At 43.7% G+C, this 24,133-nt stretch overlaps 1 protein-coding gene across 2 annotated transcripts in view; it reads left to right on the forward strand.

The window, feature by feature from the left end:
• The first annotated feature begins 865 nt into the window (after window positions 1-865).
• Window positions 866-24,133, forward strand: part of CUNH11orf49 (chromosome unknown C11orf49 homolog) — a 201,143-nt gene continuing 177,875 nt past the window's right edge. Inside the window, exon 1 of one of the 2 annotated variants that reach the window (XM_040980205.1) lies at window positions 866-987. In XM_040980205.1, the coding sequence (XP_040836139.1) occupies window positions 866-987 (122 nt within the window). The remainder of the gene's footprint in view (window positions 988-24,133) is intronic. The other variant, XM_040980204.1, reaches the window with a different exon arrangement.

The raw sequence follows: 24,133 nt of genomic DNA on the forward strand, positions 1-24,133 counted from the left end.
TGACAGGGCTGGGTTGGATTGGGCCAAAGTCAGGAGCTTCTTTTGGGTCTCCCATGCTGTTGCAGAGGCCCAAGAACTTGGGCTACCTTCTGCTGCTTTCCCAGGCAGATTAGCAGGGAGATGGAGCAGAAGTTGAGCAGCCAGGTCTCCAACCAGTGACCATATGGGATATAAGCACTGCAGGCAGAAGCTTAACTTCCTGTGCCACAGCACCAGCCTCCTACCTTTCAAATACACAAATCACTTCTAACAGTAACAGTTGGGCTCTTTTTTTTTTTTCCCGAGTGTGGGGGGTGGTTAGGGTGATTTAATAGGTATCCTCATTTTTGCACCTCTCTCTCTCCAAGAAATGGAGTACTTGGAAAGGGTACTAACTAGCAAGACAGAGAAAGATCACTTAACTCACACAGGGCTAACGAGCACCTGCTGGTGTCCAGCAGAAGACATTCCTGGGTCTCGAGAAGCTGTCAAACACTTTGAAGCAATTAAAATAGTCTAGCGATTAGGTAACAGGACCCCAAGTGTTTATGGAAGTTCATGAGTAGCAGCAGTAAGATGTGAGTTAAGCTAACAGTTGTCCAAAGAGGGAATACGTTCAGAGGAAATTCAGAAATTGCGGATATAGATAGCTGACAGTAATTTTCCCACATCAGAAAAAAAGAAAAAGAAAAGGACGGATTGAAAAGAATTCTCCATTTCAGATTCCTTTAAAACAAAGCCCTCGCGAATTGGAGTCTAAAGAAACCACACCCGCTGCGGAGCGACTGTTGCCGGAACTTGTGTGGCCAGCTCGGTGTTGCGCTACGGAGGTTTGTTGGCGAGACGCCGTCTCTGCCTCTCGCTCGCCTCCTGATGCGTGGGTGCCATGGCAACGGAGGGAGCCTGCGACCTGGGTTCCGGAAGCGGACGAGCTGGAGCTTTGAAGATACCCGGGTCTAAAGATGCTGAGTCCGGAGCGCCTAGCCCTACCGGACTACGAGTACCTGGGTAGGAGCTTCCTTTTGGGGAAAAGAGAGACGTGAAGATGAGGAGGCGGGGGCGGGGTGTGGAACTGGACGGGGAGCGAGGGGCGTGCAGGCTGCGGTTGGGGGGCCTGAACCCCTGAGACTCTGAGACCCTGAGAGAGGGCAGCAGCAGCAGCTGAATAAAAGCCGTGCACAGGGCGTGGGCCGTGCGGACTGTGTTCAGAGGAGCCCCGTGGGGCCTGGTAGGGGATGCTGCTGCTGGATCCTGTAACCTTGGAGTCCGGATCAGCCTGGGAATGAATGATACTTGGACCCGTGCAGCCCCCGCTTCCGTGTTGAGCCTTGCTTTTTCACTAGGCACCGTGCCACTCCAGTTTGCCTGCATTATTCTTCATGGGGAGCTTCTCAGCATCTTTTGGGGGGGGAGGGGTATTACCGCATTCTCTTCCATTTTACGGATGAAGACACTGAGGCGCGAGGGTCTCTCCCCGGTTCATATTTTGACCTCATCCTGAGGCGGTCGCTGTAGGACTGCGTCCTGTTGGGTACTGTGGGTGACAGAGGACATGCACGCCAACACCCGTTTTCAAACACGCAGAGGCCTTCCTGACTGGAGAGAATTTTTAGGTTTACCGAAAACTGGGCGGGCAGTGAAGAGTTCCCGTTGGTTCACCCCCTCTATCCGTGCATGGTTCCCTCTAAACTGAACATCTTCCATTTGTGTGCTGCGTTGGTTCCAATTGATGAGCCAGGATCAATATGTGACTGTTAACCCAAGTTCTTACATTATACTAGAGTCCACTCTGTGTGTTGTGGGTTTTGATGGTTGGGTGTGACTCTAGTATGTACCACACATAATGCACAGACTACAGACTAATTTCAGTGTCCTGAAACAAAACAAAACTCAAAAAACCTTCTGTGCTCCCCCTGTTCCCAGTCCCTGGCAAGCATATCCTTTTTACATATTATATATGTATTTCACATATATGAGCTCATACATTGCATAACCTTTTCAAGTGGGCTTCTTTCCACCTGAAAGAAACCTTCTTCTTAAAAGGAATTTTTCTTTTTAAGGTGCCTTCCTGTTGGTGGCTTGATAGCTCATTTCTTTATATCACTGAAAATTTTTCCATAATGTGGACATTTCATATACAATTTTGTATGAGTTGTGTGTTATATGATGCTAAAAATTTTATCATGGTAAACAATTTGGATTTAAATTTTTGAGTGGTAATATGAAAGCTTGATCCCAAAATAAAACCTCCTCCCACCTCTGTGTTCTCCTATGTCCCCATTTCCCACCTTCCCCCCACACACAAAATAACCTCTCTTTCTGGTTCCCTAAAGATCCTTTCCAAACTTATTATGAATGTAAGAGAGAATGCAGTGAGTACTTAGTATGTCTCAGAACAACTTGTATATAAGAGTGCTTCTTCACTCTTTTGAAAGTTTACTTTCTAGCTACGTGGTATTAAAGTGATTTATTTAACAAATCCCATATTGGTAGATGAAATGTTGCCGTGAATAACCTGCAGTGTTGTTCCTTTGCAAGTCTGTTGTACAGGTATAAATTCCAAAAAGTGGAATTGGTGAGCCAAGGACATGTGCATTTGAAATATTGATTTATATTGCCAGATTGTCCATGTTAGGGTTGTACCATTTCACACTGCCCACTGCAGTGTAAGAGAATGATTGTGTACCCGCTGTATTGCGGGTACAAAATGGATCAGACAGTTGGATTTTTTTTTTGATCTGTTACGTGATGAATAGTTTAAGTGTAGAGTTAGTGTGCATTGCTTTTGTTAATTTTTCACCAAGTTTAAGGGCTATTTGGTCAGCAAACACTTCTCTCTCAATTCCTGTCTGTCTCTACTGGGTGACTAAATCCGTTACTTACCCGAAAGAAGATGGTTATATCACTAATATCAGTAATGATATTAGTGTCTAGCAATTCCCAGACTTTCGTGAACAATTGGATATATTTTATGCCATTTACTCAGTGCTCAATGAATCTGAAACATTTTAAAAAATATTTATCTTTTTTAATTGGAGAGTCAGATATACAGAGAGGAGGAGAGACAGAGAGGAAGATCTTCCATTTGCTGATTTACTCACTTCCCAAGTGGCTGCAGTGGCCAGAGCTGAGTCAATCCAAAGTCAGGAGCCTGGAGCCTCTTCCTTGTCTCCCATGCAGGCACAGGGTCCCAAGGCTTTGGGTTGTCCTCTACTGCTTTCCCAGGCCACAAGCAGGAAGCTGGATGGGAAGTGGAGCTGCTGGGATTAGAACCGGTGCCCTTATGGGATCCCTGTGTGTTCAAGGTGAGGACTTTAGCCATTGAGGCCACCGCGCTGGGCCACTGGTTCACTTCTGAAGTGGCTGCTACAGCTAAGACTGGTCCAGGCTGAAGTCAGGAATGCACAACTCCTTCCACGTCTCCCACGTGGGAGATGAGGACCCAAATACTTAGGTCATCTTTCGCTGCTTTCCCAGGCAGAGAAACTGGCTCAGAAGCAGACCAGCTAGGACTTGAACCAGCACCATGGTATGGAATGCTGGTGTCCCCAAGTAGCTGCTTAACCTGCTGGGCCTGAACGTCTGCAGCACCTGAAGGGCATAATTTATGGTTCAGTTCCTTGGATGGTTGCTGTTTGAACTGGCATATTTTTGGTGTAATTCGTGCTTCCATGAGTAAAAATTGGTGATCGCTCTGTAATTGACCTTTGCAGGAAGGCTAATTCAATGACACAAACCAAATCTCAGGTTGGCTGGAAAAGCTTTAGTGTTAGTGGTGTCCACCTGCTGCCTGAATTCTTGACAGTTGTTCTCTCAGTTCTGTCACTTATTTACTTAAGTGTTATAAGTCCCCATTCTAGCCACCATCTGGACATTCTTACTGCTCCAAGAAGGGCCATACTATTCATGACTTCCTCATGGCTCATCCAGCTGTACAGTTGTGCCGAAATACACATGGTTTCATTTGGGACTCACTTTGCTTGTTGCAGCTTGGTTTCTCTTAGGAGCATGCTGTTTTGAAGTATTCACCCTCAATTTATTTAAAACCATTCCTTCTAGATTAGATTAATAACATGACTCATTGTTTAAATTTTTTAAATACCTGTGGAGTTTTTCATTTGTTTTTGTTTTGTTTCATGTTTACAAATTAAAAAGTCACTTTTGTTATGGAGGCTTAGGAAAGAAAATATATGCAGAAAAAAAAAAAAAAGAAAGGAGACAGGCTTATGTATAAAGCAAAACAGGAAAATTAGAGCTGAAGGGGCCTTGGTGGATGTATCTGGGGACGTCTCTTTAGAACATGGTGTGGATTACAGGGATGACTGTGATGTGACTATCTCTTGAGACCTCTTTCTACCTGCTAGCCAGATAGCATGTTTGCCTTGTTGACTATTAGGGAAGAAAATAAAGTCTTTCATCATGTTGAAAAAAAAAAAAACCTGATCCTCTGCTTACTGACTTTGTGGATTCAGAACCTGTAATCATGGCCTGGCATGGCTCAGAATCTTCAGATCATCATGAAAGAATACCTCAGGGATGTTGGTGCCTGCAGTCATCAGAAGGGAGCGATAGATGTTGTATAAATGCCCAGGCCTGAAGAGCGAGAGGGGCATCTGGTAGGGAGATGAAATAAGCGCAGAGTCCTTTACATAAGACCCATGAAAGATTTCTAGCCTTATAAAAGCTGCTTATTGGAAGCTTCTGCCAGAGGCTGAGGTGTGCCTGTGTATCCGGGTAGGTGTGGCAAGCTCGCGTAGAGCCGAAGGCAGCCCGTTGGGATCCCACGTTTGCCAAGCACACCACCTACGTGCTGACCTGAGAATACGCAGGAGCATATGAGGTTTATTTTTTGCTCTGGCTCCGCCTAATTTGGTGAGGTGCATACTTTCACTCAGACTCTAAGTTGCCTCTTCTCTTGCCTTGGAACTGGCTCTTCCTCACTAAGGTTGGTAATGAGTTGGCAAAACAGCCAACTCCAGGGGGGATCAGAGATGGTCTTTCTCCTTTGGGGGTTGTACATTTTGGATGGCTTTTGTTTTAAAACTGTCGTGTTTGAATTCTCCCTGCATGTCTGGCACTGTGTCTTATCTCATGTAAGCTTTTCAACCACCACTATTATTTTATGAGTTCCGTTTAGTTGTTATTAATATCATCTCATTTTACAAATAAGGAAACTGAGGCTTAGAAGGACCGACCTGTTTGTGCACTGTCACGTAGGCAGTGATCCACAGTAAAGCTGGGATTGAATCCCAAGTTTGTCAGATCCCCTGGCTGACCCCCCTCCCCCTTCTCCAAAAGGAGCAAAACAATCATTAACTCGAAGGGTTGGTTATTCTGGCTTCCCTGTTCACCATAGACCTATTCAACGGTTCATTAGCTGCAAAGAAATTTCCTGAGAGCAGACATTTTATCTTCCTCATCATTGTATATTCTCCTTTCTCAATGCAGGCACTTAATGCATGCATATACATTAGGTGGAATGTGAATAATCTGACCTTAGGGCATCCCAAATATGAGTAGGCATCGCCCACAACAACTAAGACTTAGTAACAAGTTATTATGCACCAGGTGCCATTGTAAGTGCTTTACGTTTATTAATGCAAGTGAAGACAGTTTTTCACATGTTATTTCCATCACACAGGTGAGAAAGCTCCAGCACAAAGAAGCTAGGGATTAGTAAGCAGTAGAAGAAGAATTCTAATACAGGTGTCTGTGCAGAGACTGGCTCAGTGGTTAAGGTGCTGTTTGGGATACCATCTTCCTGTATTGAGTGCCTGGTTCGAATCCCAGCTCTGCCTCCAACCCCAGCTTCCTCGACAGACGTGGACATGGGAGGCAGCAGAGGATGTGTCGAATGGCTGTATCTCTGTCACCTCGGTGAGGGATCTGGATTGAGTTCCAAGGTCCTGGCTGTGACCTGGCCCAGCCCTAGCTGTTGTGGGCAAGTGAGGAGTAAACAGCTAATTTAACAGTTTGATTCAAGTCCAGCTGGGTATTAACTATACTATGAAAACATTGAACAAGTCCAAAAATCAGTCTCAAAAACTATTGCAGATCTCTATGTGGATCCTAGAGTGAGTTCAGATGACCGCCTCCCCCCTCCAAGGCTTCATTTAACATTTCTACCATGAGGGGGCATCCTAGGAATCAAGATGGATTAGGGAATGGTAGAATTCCAGTTCTCTGTTGCCACTGGACTTATCTCTTAGAAGCAGGTGATGAGAAAGGTTAAGTTCCAGACCATTTGGGAGGGTTTTATTGGCAACTCTAGAACAGCTGTGTGACCCTGAAGATGTTGCTTAACTTCTCTGTGCATTGGTTTTCACTTCACAAAATGTGAAGAATAATAGTACTTATCTTCTACATGTCAACACTTAAAGCTGTACGCAGCAGCCGCATTGTGTCCACACCGCGAATGGTATAGTATGAAAAAGTGAGTAAGATGTCCCCCTTTCAGAACATCAGCATAGGTGCTCAGTAAACGTTGGCTGTTGTTATCATTACCGTCTTTGTGTACAAGAACATAGCACACTGAGGCAGCTCTTCCTGGTTAACAACTGATCAATACAGATCATCACTTCTTTCTTTTTTAAAATTAAAAAAAAAAGTTGAGTGACATAGCTCCAATCCATTGGTTCACCCCCCCACACACCCCCCAATACTTGCAATGACAAGGCCTGGGCTGATTTGAAGCCAGGACTTCCATTCAGGTCTTCCACGTGGATGGCAGGGACCCAACAACTTAAGCCATCCCCCTGCTGCCTTGTAAGTTCTGCTGTAGCAGGGAGCTGGGAATGGAGCCAGGAACTCTGATATAGGATGACGCCATCTTAATCAGGTACCTGACTCCTCTGGCAGGTGACCGGCTTAAACACTGCCACTTCCCCTGCTCTCCGAGGGGATTGTACCTGCATTGTGGTCTTCTAACACTCACATGTGTTTCTTTCGAGGGCATCCCATCCCATCACATGTGTTACATGCCTGATCCTGTTTTTGGTTTCTGCTTTGTAGATAGAGTAAGTGGACTAAGACACCATCCAACAGCCACAGATAGTCACTTCCAGCCATGAAGTTTCTAGAATTTCTTTAAACCTTGGCAAAGGTTCTGACACAGGACTCTGGCTACATTAAAAATTTTTTTCAGCTAACGTTGTTTTCATAATTGTTGATACCATAGCACATAATATTTACTTGTCTATTTGCCAGACACACCCCCGACCCATTTTGGATGAATCCTGATAAGCAAATGTATATCTGTTTAAATATAATTAATGAAACCATCCAAACCCAATTCTGTGCTCAGAAACATTACTGCTTAAAGTAAGCAGGAATTAGGGCCCAGTACTGCAGCCTAGTGACTGAAGTCCTCACCTTACACACTTCTGAATCCCATTTGTGTGACGGTTTTAATCCTGGTGGCTCTGCTTCCCACCCAACACTCTGCTTGTGGCCTGGGAAAGCAGTAGAGGATGGCCCAAAGCCTCGGGTCCCTGCACCTGCGTGGGAGACCTGGAGGAGGCTCCTGCCTCCTGGCTTCAAATCAGATCAGCTCAGCTCTGGCTGTTGTGGCCACTTGGAAAGTGAACCAGCGGGTGGAAGATCTTTCTCTTTATCTCTCCTTCTGTCTGTAAAACTGATTTACCAATAAAAATTAATAGATCTTTTTTTTTAAAAAGCAATAAAAATAGACCACAAAAGACATGATCCATTAACCTAACTGTAGCTCATCGTCCCATTCATATCCCCATCATACCTTTACCTTATTTTTTCTTCTTGTGTCCTTAGTTGTTGCCTATTTTTTCCAAAGATTTATTTATTTTTATTGTAAAGGCAGATTTACAGAGAGAAGGAGAGACAGAGAAAGCTCTTCCATCCACTGGCTCACTCCCCAAATGACTGTAATGGTTGGAGCTGAGCTGATCTGAAGTCAGGAGCCAGGAGCTTCTTCCGGGTCTCTCATGCAGGTACAGGGTCCCAAGAACCTGGGCTGTCCTTGACTATTTTCCCAGGCCATAAACAGGGAGCTGGATGGGAAGTATAACAACCGGGACACAAACCTGCACCTATATGGGGTGCTGATGCTGGGAGGTAAAGGATTAACTAGTTGAGCCATCACACTGACCCATTGCCTATTGCTTAGGAAGGAAGACTTTTCTCTGAATGCCTCTAATCTGAAGCATGGTTCTTGGTCCCAGTGAAGTGCTCAATTGTTGGATGAATGGTCTATTTTAAACAGCAGAATGAATTTTAAAATAAGTGGTTGAAAGGAATCTAGTTCAAAAAATAGTTATTGAATTCTTTGCCATTTGAGAGACACTGTGTTTTTCTCCATGTTTCCAAGGATAAAAAAAAAAAAGATAATTAGCTAAAATCTGGATCTTTTTGATTTTAAGCTAATTATGCCTATGGCTGGATTTTTCTTTTTTTTTTTTTTGGTTGAGAGTTTTTATGTTTTGGTTATATATTGTAAATTTTAATCTTAAAAACAGGTGTTTTAAGAAGAAAGAATTTTTTAAAATAAATTTTCTGCATCTCCCTGAGATCCTGTGTATTCGCTGCATAGAGTGATATGTTTTAAGAGTGGAATTACCCCTGTAAATTCATTCCTGGCTCCTCTTTGTGTGTTGGGATCACCCTTGAGCTACTTCCTTAGCGGCCTTAGGAAATAGCTCACCGTATGATTGGAATTTCAAGTCAAAACACATTTATCTGAGCAGAATTTTAATGATTTATCAAAGGGAGAGGGATTTTCCCAAACACATCTGAACTTACCAAATTACCGATCCCATTAGCCATGTTTTTTTTTTTTTTTTTCTTAAGCACCTTTCTTTTAAACAAAGCAATTACGGCTGAAATCATAAAATGTGTTTTTTCCATAAGAGCTTTTGACTAAGTTTTGTTTGATTAGCAGGAACCCAGCAAAAGTAAATATTTTGTTTGAAAAGGCACTTTCAGAGTCCTTTCTTTTTCTTCATTGAATTAGCTTTTCCAAAGCACTATTCTCAGGATGGAGTAAGAGCCCCTTTTCCAGCTGTCCTATTGTGTGGTTCAAGGTCTGGTTAATACTATTATCTGGCCTCCAGATTACAGGTAATTGTGATAAAACACCAGATTCAGTTTCTGTAACCTCAGACAGAAATCTGCTTGGGCCGCAGAACTTCATTTCATTTCTGTGATCGTCAGACTACTCTCACCTGAGGTGACCTCACTGGCCCCTGGAAGCTGGAAGTATGTGGCAGGCAGTTGCTGCATCAGGGCCCATTGCTGCTTTTTTTTTAAATTCATGTGGCAGGACTCCTTCTGTGGCCAACTTTCATGCAACGTGCTCTAAATGGGAAAATTATAGATTTCAAAATAAGCATGTTTGCAACAATACACTTTTGACTGTGAAATGTACCAAAGGCCCACATGTCTTTGGCTTTGCTTGTCAATTGGAGAGGCTGCCAGAACCGCTCGGCTCCGCGGTTCTCATGCCCCAAAATCCTGCAAATTGACACATAAGTAGGCAACACACAAAGAAGTTCCGCCCATGAGAAAGTGAGTCTGGGCGCTTGCACTGGCCTCCTTTCTCTCCATGTGAAATTTCTTTGCAGCTTTGCTTCTTCCGTCCATCTCTGTTTTTCAAAAAAAAAAAAAAAAAGAGAGAGAGAGAGATTAAACATGTCTGGTGTTTCAGCATGTTCACTGCATGGACAACATGAGGCTAGCACTCAGGCCGCTGTTGAGCCTGTCATATGAAAGGAATTGCCTTTCAAGGGAGATTATAATTGTGTATGTAGCCACACAAATGCGCATTCTGCCTGGAGGGAAACACATAGAAGAAGAGGCTTGATGCTGCCACTCAGGACTCTTTGTGGAGAGCTGCATAAGAAGCCCTTACATGGCACGGTCACCTCTTTGGGGCTTAATGAGTCATCTTTTTGTGTGATAGGTACTTAAGGGGAAAGAAAAGCAGAGGGGAAGAAACATGCTCCTCCTCGAGAGAGTTGCTTTCTTCCTGCGACAGCTCTGCCTCAGAGCTCAACACATTCCTGATGACATCACTTACAATGGTCGTGGACAGATAGCAAACACAAAATAATCCAGCTTTTGAGCGTTGAGACAAAACTTAAATAAGTCCGACTTAGAAAGATGATAACAGTTAAGTTTTAAAAGCAGTGAGCATCTGAGCTTCAGCAGCAAGCATTATCCCAGTCCTTTTGGGAATGGGATGTGTTGAAAGACGGGCCGTAGGGAATGCTGGAAGCTCACTGCTTTTGAATTCTTTGCTGTTCATACTTCAGTCCAGAGTTGTGTTAGTGGATAAGATGAAGGCTACTGTGTTAGCCATTCAGCTCCTTGAACATCTCACCTATAAAAATGTCAAAGAGTAATTGCCACCCACCTCGGGAGAACATTAGAAGATTGGGAAGATAAACATATGGAGTTCTTTATGGGGAAGATGTTTTGTAAATAGAAAATACTATTATTATTCTCCTTTATTGAATTTTCTTGATAAATGTGAGCTGAAAAAAAAAAAACGGTACCCCACAGAGGGTTAAGAGGATGAAATAATTCATGCATATTAAGTATCTTAAATGTTTCATGAGACCTAAAATTTATTGCGTCTCTTGATGGTCTCTGAACCATCAAACCTGCCGTTTGCACACATGATTATCTTATAAAATCCCACGCATGTAGTCAGTCTCCGCCTCTTCAAGAGGTGGCATGGAAGAGAAGGGGGAATGGGTAGATAAATGAAAATAGGCTCAATCTTCATGGTGAATGACTCTGCCTTTTTTCTCTGCAAGGTTATGCTTGCAAATAGCTTTTTAGAGTCTTGCTAATCTTTGTTGCCATGTCTGGACACAGAGACTGTTCTGACCTTTGCTCTTTCAGCAAATATTTATTTTTGATTTCATATTTCTAAGGGTGAAGCAAATTTACAAAGAAAAGAAGTGGTGGCTTTGTCTCACATTGTGAGTTTTTTTTCTTGTCTTTTCTAGTCAGGGAAGAGAAAATAAGTATTGTTGAAGGACTTGACACTGGACTCCTTGACTCTGAAATGTTCTTAAAGTCAGCCAAGGTAATATTTTAGAGAAAAGGGACCCTAGAAAAAAATTACATCTTTCTGTTTTTTAAAATATTTTTTTGAAGAATTATTTTTATTGGGCAGTCATATATACAGAGAGGAGGAGAGACAGAGAGGAAGATCTTCTGTCCATTGATTCACTTCCTAAGTGGCCACAAGGGTTGGTGCTGAGCCAATCCGAAGCCAGGAGCCAGGAACTTCCTCCCAGTCTCCCACGTGGGTGCAGGGTAACAAGGCTTTGGGCTGTCCTAGACTTTGAGCCATCCTCTACTGCTTTCCCAGGCCATGGGCAGGGAGCTGGATGGGAAGTGGAGTTGCTGGGATTAGAACCGACACCCATATGGGATCCCGGCATGTTTAAGGCGAGGACTTTAGTTGCTAGGCCACTGTGCCGGACCCTGTTACTATTTTCATAAGATATTAGGCAGCAAAACTTGAGAAGACACCTCAGGTAATTTTGAAAGTTCAGAATTTCACATCTTAGTGTCCAATTATATTTAGAATTAGTGTTTGGGCAACACAAAAAGGGAAAAGCTTCTTTCATTTAAATTCTAATTATGTCTCCTACATCAAGAAGAAATACAGAGATAATATTTCAGCTTCTGAGTTAGTACATCCGCACCAGAAATGGTTTAGTAGAAAATAGGCTCAAATGGATGCTCCTGGCGTGCTAGCTAGTCTCCTCACATCCAGGAGAAGGGGAGGCAGGCAGCAAACTCAGTGCAAACAAGCCGTGGGTGAGGCAGAGACCAGGCGGATCTCAGTGTGACTTCGGATTATGTAGCTTATCCAGAGTGATATGTGTAAACTCCAGTTTGATTGATTCTTACCTGACTTGAAAGCCAGTCTTTTTTGTTTGTTTGTTTAAGATTTATTTGTTTACTTGAAAGGCAGAGTGACAAGATGAGAGAGAGAGAGAGAGGCTGGGAACAATGAATTCCATCAAACTCCCCTATCTTGGTGACAGGAGCCCAAGGGCCCCGGGGCTTCATCCACTGCCTCCTGGGTGTCATAGCAGGAACTGAATCAGATTAGCTGCATCTCTAACCAGGCACTCCCAGCATGGGACGCAGGCTTCTCTAACAGCCGCTCACCCCCGGAACCTGTACCACAGCGCTCACCCCCGGAACCTGTACCACAGCGCTCACCCCCGGAACCTGTACCACAGCGCTCACCCCCGGAACCTGTACCACAGCGCTCACCCCCGGAACCTGTACCACAGCGCTCACCCCCGGAACCTGTACCACAGCGCTCACCCCCGGAACCTGTACCACAGCGCTCACCCCCGGAACCTGTACCACAGCGCTCACCCCCGGAACCTGTACCACAGCGCTCACCCCCGGAACCTGTACCACAGCGCTCAGCCCCGGAACCTGTACCACAGCGCTCACCCCCTGAACCTGTACCACAGCGCTCACCCCCGGAACCTGTACCACAGCGCTCAGCCCCGGAACCTGTACCACAGCGCTCAGCCCCGGAACCTGTACCACAGCGCTCACCCCCGGAACCTGTACCACAGTGCTCAGCCCCAAACCGGTTCCACAGTGCCTACTCTCTGAACCAATACCACAGCCCTCTATCACCCTCCCCTGTATTTAATGGTTTTGATGCTGCCACTCAGTTAAATTTGACTTTCTAGGTATTGATTATTTAAAAACTTCCACTTAAACTCACAACTGGCATGTCCAGACTCAAGTTTCCCACGGGTTCGTAAGCTTTTGAGGTCCTACTGGAGGTTTGCACTTCAGATGGTTTTGTGTTCTACTTTCCTGCTGTCTAATGGTATTTGGATGACAGCTGAGCTGCTGTAATAAAAAGATAAACAAGACTATCACCCCCTGGCCTAACGCAGTGCAAAAACCAACCAACCGACCAACCATCCAACCAACCAACCAAACAAACAACAAATCCCTTTTCTTACCTAAATCTAGCATGTGAAAGGCAAAATCTGTACTAGTCATCAGGATTTCAGGCTAGCATGGTGGTCATGCCATTCCAAACACATTGTTTCCAGGAATGCAGAGGTTGTAGTTATTTCTAGACAAAGAAAAGAGGAATATGTGAATCCAGGGCAAGAACCTTTTTAGGCAAGTAAAGCCCAAGTTACGAGCATCCGTTGTGCTCATATTACATGGATTTTTAAAAATAATGATTCCATGGTTGATCAGGGTGGGAAGGATCAAAGTTTAAGGCAAATTGGGCAAATTCATTGCTTCCAAATTTGTTATTTCTTCTTGTTTCTGGGGAAAAGGGAGAAACAAAGAGGGAAACCACTCTTGACTTTCCACACGTCCCAGTACCCAGGGGTGAGGAACCACCACCTCATATCAACCCAGAACAAGATTTTTTTTAAAAGATTTATTTTATTTTTATTTATTGGAAAGGCAGATATACAGAGAGGAGAGACAGAGAGGAAGATCTTCCATCCGATGATTCCCTCCCCAAGTGAGCACAACGGCCGATGCTATGCTGATCCGAAGCCAGGAGCCTCTTCCGGGTCTCCCACACAAGTGCAGGGTCCCAAAGCTTTGGGCAGTGCACGACTGCTTTCCCGGGCCACAGGCAGGGAGCTGAATGGGAAGCAGGGCCGCCGGGATTAGAACCAGCGCCCATATGGGATCCCGGACATGCAAGGCGAGGACCTTAACCACTGCGCCATCGCGCCAGGCCCAAGATTTTTTTAAAAAGATTTATTTTGTGGGCCCAACATGATAGCCTCACCTTGCATGTGCCAGGATCCCATATGGGTGCCAGTTCTAATCCCAGCAGCTCCACTTCCCATCCAGCTCCCTGCTTGTGGCCTAGGAAAGCAGTTGAGGACAGCCCAAAGCCTTGTTACCCTGCACCCACGTGGGAGACCGGGAGGAAGTTCCTGACTCCTGGCTTCGGATTGGCTCAGCACCAAGCTGTTGCGGCCACTTGGGAAGTGAATTATCAGACGGAAGATCTTCCTTTCTGTCTCTCCTTTGCTCTGTATATCTGACTTTGCAATAAAAATAAGTAAATCTTTAAAAAAATATATTTATTTTGTTTATTTGAAAGGCTGAACTATATAGAGAAGGGAAAGAGATTAAGGGGGGGAGAGAAAAATAAAGAAAGAAAGAGAGAAAATGAATTTTGCATCTGTTGGTTCACTGCTCAAATGACAATGGTTAGAGCTGGGCAGGACAGAAGCCTAGGTCCAGGATCTTCTCCCAGACGTGTGTGTGCAGGGCCCTAAGCACTTGTGGTGTCTGCTGCTTTGATAGGCACGTTAGCAGGGAGCTCAATCAGAAGTGGAGCAGCTGGGACAGGAACTGGTGTCCATGTGTTGTTCCAGGACTGCAGGCAGTGACTTTTCTTGCTGCCCCATAGATGAGAACTTGATGAATGGCCCCTGTTAGCTGCGAAGAAGGCTTGGAAATGATGTCCCCACTGGACACGTGTGTGCTCAAAGAACAGGAATGCAAATCTGCCATAACTCGTATATGAGTACATGGTGGAGATGTGTGTCCTGTTCCAGTTTGAAGCTGCTTGCCCTTATGTGTAGGTGGAGGGGAAGTGAACCAGGGGTGTTTGACTTATTCCTCCCCTAACTCTGTCTCTTGAAGTACAGAGATATTTCCTTTGTCTTGTCTCTGTTCTCTGCCTCCTGCTCTAGCTGAGCTCTGTGCCTCACTCTATAATATTTTTTCTGTTTTGACTGCGTGTTGCCCGTCACTTCTCTGTGTCTCATCCTGTCTTGGTGAATGTTCACAGCTAGTTAGGATAGTCCCTTTCTGTATTTTAGTGAGCTGTTCACTTTAGTCTTGAGGTGGAGTCTTGGGGTTTTTAGTTTTAGTTTTTTTTTTTTTTTAAGATTTGTATTATTTTATTTGAAAGAGAGTTATAGAAAGAGGAGGAGAGACACAGAGAGAATAATCTTCATGTGTTGGTTCACTACCCAAAATGAGCACACCAGCCTTGGTTGAACCAGGCTGAAGGCACGAGCTCAGAGTTTCCTCCAGGTCTCTCACATGATTGCAGGGACCCATCTTCTGCTGTTTTTTCGAGGCAGTGTAACAGGGAGATGGATCAGAAGTGGAGCAGCCGCCCCTGGGGCACACTGGCGTTGCAGGCCGAGGCTTTATGTGGTGCTACAACACTGGCTTCAGGCTTTTCATTCTTTATCAACGTGTTTGTTGTTGGGCTTTTGCTGGAGTCCAGCTCCAGCCGAGTTTGGAGCTCGGGAAGGGTGCGTGGAGTTGGCGATAAAGACACAGACACTGACACTTGGTGCATTCTCACAACAGCTCAAGAAAAAACTGTCCTTTTTATTTACTCAGACAGCCTACAAGACTCTACACAAGCAACTAATTATTCTATTTTCACTTCAAGACTAAGGGGGCATGTACAGACATTTGGTCATTCCGTCTGCACTTCAGGGCTAAGCAGGTGCCGCTAAAGATAATTCTGCAAAATACTGTATTCATATTCTTCAAAGCAAGCCATTATTCATTCTTCAACAGTAGCCATGGAGCAACAGCCAGGACTCCAAGGCCAAGGCACATGCAATTACCTGCTAATCTGTAGTACATTCCTACCACATTTCTATTTCTACAATTCACCCATTATTTAATGGGAAAATAGGTTACAAGGGAAAAACCTAAAATCTAAAACAGAAACTTCAAATGTTAAATCCCCCTACAACTATAGACTCCTACAACCCCAGAAACAATAAAGCAATAATCAAAAGCATTTTTCTTTAGTAAAAGCATCCTTAATTCCTCTAGCTAAAAATTATAAAAGCAGCTAAAACAATTACATTTTCTACACTCCTAAAAATTGCAAAGACAAGCTAGCCTTTGAGATAACAATAACTATATTTATTGCCATAGCAGTTTCAGCTCTCACTCCCATCACTTGCATTAGTATTTAAGACATATATATCGGGCCCGGCGCGGTAGTGCAAGTGGTTAAGGTCCTCGCCTTGCATGCCCGGGATCCCATATGGGAGCTGGTTCTATCCTGGCAGCCCTGCTTCCCTTCCAACTCCCTGCCTGTGGCTGGGAAAGCAGTCGAGGACGGCCCAAAGCTTTGGGACGCTGCACCTGCATGGGAGACCCGGAAGAGGCTCCTGGCTTCGGACCGGCATAGCATTGGCCGTTGTGCTCACCTGGGGAGGGAATCATCGGACGGAAGATCTTCCTCTCTGTCTCTTCTCTCTGTATATCCGCCTTTCCAATAAAAACATAATAAAAATAAATCTTTAAAAAAAAAGACATATGTATCAAGCCCCTTCCCAGAGGACGTGTTGTATGTCTGGGCCAGGTTCTGAGGCAATAGTTAGCACACAATAAGGTGTCCAAAAATGGCATGGCCTTAATTGTGCTCCTGTGTGTAAGTTGTCAAAGGCCCATTCACCAAGGCATTATCAGTGACATTAACTCTCAAGCTCACATCGGTTGCAAAAACCTGCAAAAACTGTCTCACGGGGCAAACAACAATGCCTCAATAGAATACAGAATTCTTAGTGGGGTGCTTGAGTGTCCGTGCAGCCAAGGGGTGAAACAGCATCAAGGTGGTCAGAGAGACTTGCCACACAGGGGAGCTGTTCTCTTCATACCTTTGTATCATCCACACCCACTGCACAGACCCCAGCAGGCTTTGCAGGTAATTTTGCTGACAATTTCTTTTTCTGTTGGAAATTAGAATCATTGTAGGGATCTAAATCTTGTCTCCAGAGAGCTAGTTTTTCAGTGTTCAGTTGCTGGATCTAGACTGTAAATGTTTTATAATATTGTGTTATAATGTTTTTTATAAGAGATTTCCTAGGATAACAAGGAAAAGGCAGAGCCACAGAAACCTGGTAAAGCAGGACTGTCAGGATGGAGAGAGTGCTTGGTGCTCAGCGCTTGGTGTTAAGTGCTAAGTTCTTAGTCTTGGTGCTCAGTGCTCAGTAACGTCTGCCTCAGAGAGGTCAAGGGAGATGAGGCTGCAGAGGAAGTGATGGCAGTGTTAGGGAGGCTTCTGCAGTGTGCCATGACAGGAGGCCCCATTTCTCTGGATTGGAGAATTAATGCAAAAGATAAAGAGGCTAAGTTTAGCCTGGGTTTAAGAAGTTTGGCTGGTGGAGGTGGGGTTGTTTTTGTGTTTGGAAAGATGAGATTTGGATAAAGAATGAGTGTTACTGTGTGGTATAGGAGGACTGGGATGATCCAAGAGAAGGAAAGGATGAAAGATAATTGATGAAACAGTTTTTGGAAGAGGTAAGAAATTCTGACATGAAAGGCCAAAGGGCAAGGCTGTTTTGGGCCCAGAAGTCGGGGCTGTGTTTATTCATTAGGGCTACAGAGGCATAGTGCCTACCTAACCCACTGTGCGCTAGAGATCTTTGAAAATATCGTGGCCTAAAGAAATATTTGTCAACCTTAAACATATGAGCAGATGCTTAACTATCTATAAAGTATGATATCATTTTCATTGTTACATTTATATTGAAAAATGTCTTAGCATGTTTGAAAGCAATTTATAGGGAAGATTTTTCTCAAGTAGGAGGAATTCCCAAGTGAAAAATCAGATCATAGATGGCTTTGAAATGGCTCTGCAATGAGTGATTATATTTGAACAACAGAGGTAGAAAGCAAGGATGAAAAAATGTTCAACTTAGAGCTTTGTCTAAGCAGTTCAAATTAGAGCTAAAACAGTTTAACTTAGAGCTAAAAGTTGATGTTTTTTTTTAAAGATTTATTTTTTTTAATTATTTTTTTTATTGGAAAGGCAGATATACAGAGAGGAGATACAGAGAGGAAGATCTTCCGTCTGATGATTCCCTCCCCAAGTGAGCACAACGGCCGATGCTATGCCAGTCCGAAGCCAGGAGCCTCTTCCGGGTCTCCCATGCAGGTGCAGCGTCCCAAAGCTTTGGGCCGTCCTCGGCTGCTTTCCCAGGCCACAGGCAGGGAGTTGGAAGGGAAGCAGGGCTGCCGGGATAGAACCGGCGCCCATATGGGATCCCGGGCATGCAAGGTGAGGACCTTAACCACTTGCGCTACCGCGCTGGGCCCAAGTTGATGTTATTTAACTGATGACCTCTTTGTCTTTCTAGAAATGTTTATTTATTCGGTAGACATTGAGAGAAAGAGAGAGAGAGAGAGAGAGAGAGAGAGAGAGAGAGAGAAACTCATTCCTCAGTGGCCAGGACTAGGCTGAGGCTGGAACCAGGACCTGGGACTGCAATCCAGGTCTCCCAAGTGATCGGCAAGAACCCCAATACTTGGACCATGCTTGTAATGTAAAACAACATGCTTAAACTTCACTTCTTGGTTTCCTATTCATGAGTAGGAGACGGAATTACATGCACCTAAGATTTCATTCATTAAAGTCTTCCAGTAAAATTACAACTTTGGCAAAAACCAAAGCATGTATGTATACACACCGAGGTTAATATCCATGATAATGATGAAAAGTTCCTGCTTGTGGAACATTTCAGATTCTCAGATTGGGTATACTCAGCTGGCAACGTGTATGCAAACATTTTAAAATGGAACAAACAAACAAACTTTGATATTTGAAGCGCTGCTGGTTCCAAACATTTCAGTCTAGGATACTCAGTATGCGTGTGTACATAACAAAGAATGCTATGGTTATAATTCTCTTTTTAAGTGTGTTTTCTTTTAATTTCTCCTAGAACTAATAACTGTGTTGTGTTTTGTCTTTGGTTTTGTGTGTGTTTTTTTAAAAAAAGATTTATTTATTATTTTTATTGGAAAGTCAGATTTACCAGAGAAGGAGAAGCAGAGAGAAAGATCTTCTGTCCGCTAGTTCGCTCCCCAAGTGGCCCCAATGGATGGAGTTAAGTTGATCTGAAGCCAAGAGCCGTGAGGTTCTTCCAGGTCTCCCACACGGGTGCAGAGTCCCAAGGCTTTGGGCCACCCTTGACTGTTTTCCCACGCCACAAGCAGGGAGCTGGAAGGGAAGTGGAACAGCCAGGGTATGAACCAGCGCCCATAAGGGATGTCGGTGTATGCAAGGCAAGAACTTTAGCCACTAGGCTACTGTGCTAGGCCCTGACTTGGTTTTCTATGTAATTGTCTTTATAAGTTCTTCAGGAAAAGATTTACTGGTTTTGTTTGAAAGACAGAGTCACAGGCAGAAGGGAGGAGAGAGGGAGTGGGAGAGAAAAAGAGCGAGAGAGACAGAGAGAGACACAGAGATCTTGTATATGCTGATACACTTTCCCAAGTGACTGCAGTGCCCAGGGCTGGGTCAGACCAAAACCAGGAGCCAGGAACTTCATTTGGGTCTTCCACATTGGTTCAGCAGCCCAAGAACTTGAACCATCTCCTGCTGCTTTCCCATGGACATGAGCAGGAAACTGGATGGAAGGCAAAGCAGCCAGGACTTGAACCAGCTCACACAAAGGATGCTGGCATCACAGGTGGCAGCTTAACCATTATGCCACAGTGCAAGCCCATGTGAACTTGTCTTTAATCCATCCTTTAAATTTCCAGCCAAGAGACCTGTCTTGTTTCATTTTTTAATAAACATATCAGATATTTTCTTAGTGTGAATTTTTTTCTTCAAGAAATTATAACCAACTACATTTCAAGAATAGCCTTTCTTCTTACTGTTTCTTCTCTGCAGCCTGGCCTGCTTGCTCTCTAAATCCTGTCTCCTTATTAGAAATATTATCCGTCTCAATCAAGTTGTAGTCTACATTTCCTAAATCCTGCATATTCCCTTTTCCTTCTACATGCCATCATTTAGTTAGATTGGCTCTCTAGTAACTTTCTGAGAAAGGTCAGATATAGGTGGCCCTACATTTGCTGCATGCTCTTGAGGTAGGGGTAAAATCCCATGTTGAAAACAATGTTTCCTTAGAATTTTGTTCTCAGATTTGTTTATTTACTTGAAAGGCAAGCTGATGGGTTTTGAGGCAGAAAATGAGAGAGAGAAATTTATCTTCTCTCTAGTGGTTCACTCTCCCCAAATGGCTGCACCGGCCCAGGTTTGGGCCAGTCTAAAACTGGGAGTTAGGAACTCCCTCTGGGCCTCCCAGTAGTTGGCAGGTCCCAGGGTTCTTGGGCTATCCTCTACTGCTTTGCCAGATGAATTAGCAGGGAGCAGGATTGGGGTGGAGCAGCCTGACTGGTATGCAGATATGAGGTGCTGTTCAGGGCTGGCCCCGCCCTTAGCATTTTCAGTACTTTTCTTTATTGTCTTTTAGCTTTTGAAAAAAACTTTATGCCATTTAAAAATATCTATCTACATATTTAAAATCAAAATTACACAGACAAAGGGAGAGACAGGAAGAGAAGTCCGTTCTTTGGTCACTCCCAAATGACTGCAGTGGCCAGGGCTGGACCAGACTGAGTCCAGGAGCCAGGAGATTCCTCTGGGTCTCTAACATGGGTGTAGAGGCCCAAGACATTGGGTCATCTGCTGTTTTTCCTAAGCCACAAACAAGGAGCTGGGTCAGAAGTGGAATATCCAGGACATGAACTGGTACCTATATGGGATGACTGCTGCAGTCACTTAATCCACTGTGCCATAGTACCGGTCCCTCTGATGCCATTCATGTATACATATGTATCTATATATACAATAATCTTTATTTGGGACTGTTTCAATGTGAAAATGGCTTTCCTTTCTGAGAAATTTTCTTCAATTATATATTTGATATTATCTTAACTCTGTTTTCTCTGTTCCCTCTCTGGAACATTTATTACTCACATATTAGACTTTATAATGATTTTGTGCTCTAATTTTCTTATCTTTATCCCTCATTTCTTCTTTGTTATTGTATATAATATAATAGATCTTTAATCTTTTTCGTTCTTTTATAAAGCATTGAAGATGTTTTTATTATGGTTCTCTGAAGAATCTGTAAGATCTGTGGAGACATATCCCAGTGGCTATAGATTGATTACAGAAAGTGGCTTACGTGATTATGGAGCTGAGAAGTCCCTTCATCTGCTGTTTGCAAGCTGTAGAACCAGCAAAGCTGATGGTGTCATTCTGCCTAAGTCCACAGGTCTGAGAAAGGGGCAGCAGAGGGGGACACTGCTCTAAGTTCCAGAGTTAGGACGCTCAAGAATCAGGAGCTTCAGTGTTTAAGTCAAGAAGAGAAAAAGCATCTGTGCTTTCTCTGCCTGTCTTGTTCTGGTTGGGCCCTCAATGGACCAGAAGACACCTGGCTGCCTTGGTGAAGAAGAATAAAGCTTTATTCAATCTACTGCTTCCAATGCTAATCTAATCCCGAAACACACCAACAGAAATAAACAGAAATTAGACTTTGCCAGTTATCTGGACATGCCTTAGCCCAGAGTGACATGCAAAGTTTATTATCGCATCCATAACTGCATTTTAAATTTCTCATTGCTAGGAGGCTGGCACTCGGATGAGGTTAAGGTAAGCCACTGTATACAGTTATCCCATGTGGGCATGGGCTTATGTTCTGGCTTCTCCACTTCTGATGCAGCGCCCTGATAATTCACCCGGGAAAGCAATAGAAGATGGGGCCCTGCTGAAGCTCCTGGCTCCTAGTTCCAACCTGCCCCAGCCCTGGATTTTGTGGCCATTTGGGGAATAAATCACCAGGTGGAAGGATTCCCTCTGCCTGTGTATTCTACTTTGTCTGTGTAACAGCCTTTAAAAAATTAATTTTTAAATTTGCTTATATTCATGCCTTTCTAAGAATACAAAGTTTGGGGTTTCTAGGATTTTATTTTTTTGGCATGTGTATATTTTCTACATGTTCTTTTTCTCTTCTGAGTTCTTTTTTCTTTTTATTATTTTTTTAAGACTTTTTTATTGGGAAGTCAGATTCACAGAGATCAGGAGAGACAGAGAGGAAGATCTTCCATTCGCTGATTCACTCCCCAAGTGGCCACAATGGCCAGAGCTGCAGTGATCCAAAGCCAGGAGCCCAGAGACTCTTCCATTTCTCCTATGCATGTGTAGGGTCCCAAGGCTGTGATCCATTCCTGACTGCTTTCCCAGGCCACAAGCAGGGAGCTGGATGGGAAGTGGGGCTGCTGGGATTAGAACCGGCGTTCCGATGTGATCCTGGCCTGTGTGAGGCCAGGACTATAGCCACTAGGCTTTCATGTCGGGCCCTTTATATTTTTTTAGATGTGTTTTCATGTAGAAGTTTTTGGAGTTTCTTGAATATCTGTTGAAGTGCTGAATAAGAGAAGATCTTACAGAGTGAGATACACACACTTATGTGTAATCTCCACATTTTTAGTAGAATGCTCCTATTTTCTTTTTCTATAAATTTGTTTTTATTTTATTTGAAAAGCAAAAAAAAAAAAAAAAAGAAAGAAAAAGAGAGAGAGACAGAGACAGAGACAGTGAGAACAAGTGAGTAATCTTCCACCTGCTGGTTTGTTTGCCAAATGCCCATAACATCCAGCCTGGGTCTTGCCAAAGCTAGGAGCCTGGGACTCCTTTCAGCTCTCCCACATCGGTGCCAGGAACTCAGGAACTTGAGCTGTCATTTGCTGCTTCCCAGGGTGTACGTTACCTAGAAGCTGTAGGCAGGAGTGAAGCTAGGCCTTGAACCAGGCACTCCAGTATATCTTAAGCACTTTGCCAAGTGCCTGCCTTGAGCACCTCTGTTGTCAGCTGTTCTTGGGTCTATCAAGTTGAGTATTGTTCTGATTCAACCTCTGAATAGAGAATAAACTCCAATGAAAAACCTGGTTGGCGGAAGGACAGTAACTTTAATACATAAATTGGGAAGAGGATATAGAAATGTAATAGTTTCTTATAAACTTAAAAAATAGTTTTTTATAGACTTAAAAAAAATAATTAGGGCCCAGCATAATGTCTCTGTGGCTAAATCCTTGCCTTGTGCAGACCAGGATCCCATATGGGTGCCAATTCATGTCCCAGCTACTCCACTTCCTGCCCAGCTCCCTGTTTGTCACCTGCAAAAGCAGTGGAGGATGGCCCAGATCCTTGGGACCCTGCACCCACAGAGTATACGTGGGATACACAGAGTATCCTGGCTCCCAGTAGATAGAAGATCTTTGTCTCTGATTTAAATAAATCTTTAAAAAAATTTCATTTAACGAGGCAAATATAATGTTAATCTTCAAATCTGGCAAATGGAAAAAAAACTAATCACAAATGAGGCAACTTGTAAACAGGCAACTCTGTACAAGCGTTCCAGTGAGCCGAGAGGAGGCTGTTTTTTCAGTCAGGAAAAGGCTAAAGAAAGCAGACAGGTGACAAAGTGGTTTGGTCATTTCAGTTATTTCCTTTGTAGGGTTAAAACAGAGGAACCTTTCTTAATATATCAACTAAAACTGTTTCATTTGGGAATGTGACTTTTCTCTTTCCTAGTTTTCCAGAAGTGGAGCCATTGGGACAACAACTGTTGCACATATGGGATGCCAGTATCAAAAGTGATGTCTTTATTCAGCAAGCCACTATACTGGCTCCCTATACATTTTATTTAAAATAATGTTTAAAAAGATTTATTTATGTTTTTGAAAGATTGAGAGGGAGAGAGCAAAAGAAAGAGATAATGGTCCGTTTCCTGATTCACTCCGCAGATGGTCCCAAAGCTGGGACCGGGGCTGGGACTGGGACAGGCTGAATCCAAAAGCCAGAATCTTCCATCTAGATTTCTTCCATGGATAGCAGGGCACAAAGTACTTGGCCTATCTTCTACTTTTCCAGGCACAATATTTTGAAAATATGCATATCTTCTGCTCCTAGAACCTAATCTGGGAATATATTTTAAGAAAGCTACTCAAAAGAGAAAAGGAAAGTTAAATATTTGAATATTTTCATCTGATTATTGCTTATAACCCTTGCCTACTTTTATCTGTTGATCTCTTTAGTAGAACCATTAATCCTCTACCTATAATGCACATTCAAAATCTGCCATCTCAAAAACTAAAATATTGAGTTGAAAAATACCAGAATAAATTTTGTGAAAGTGAAAAATACCTTGCATCGTGCCTCCAAAGAGTCCTCTGAGGACCAGGAGTAGCGACCAGATCTCACACGGTCGGTCCTCCTTGGCGGGCCTGCTGAGCTTAGATGCCTGTCTGTGGGATCACAGTGAAGGACTGGGGTCAATTTTCTGTTTAAAAGCTGGTCGCAAGG

Source organism: Ochotona curzoniae, unplaced genomic scaffold (assembly GCF_017591425.1).
Source record: "Ochotona curzoniae isolate NIBS_2020 unplaced genomic scaffold, NIBS_Ocur_1.0 contig_3432, whole genome shotgun sequence".
Lineage (NCBI taxonomy): Eukaryota > Metazoa > Chordata > Mammalia > Lagomorpha > Ochotonidae > Ochotona > Ochotona curzoniae.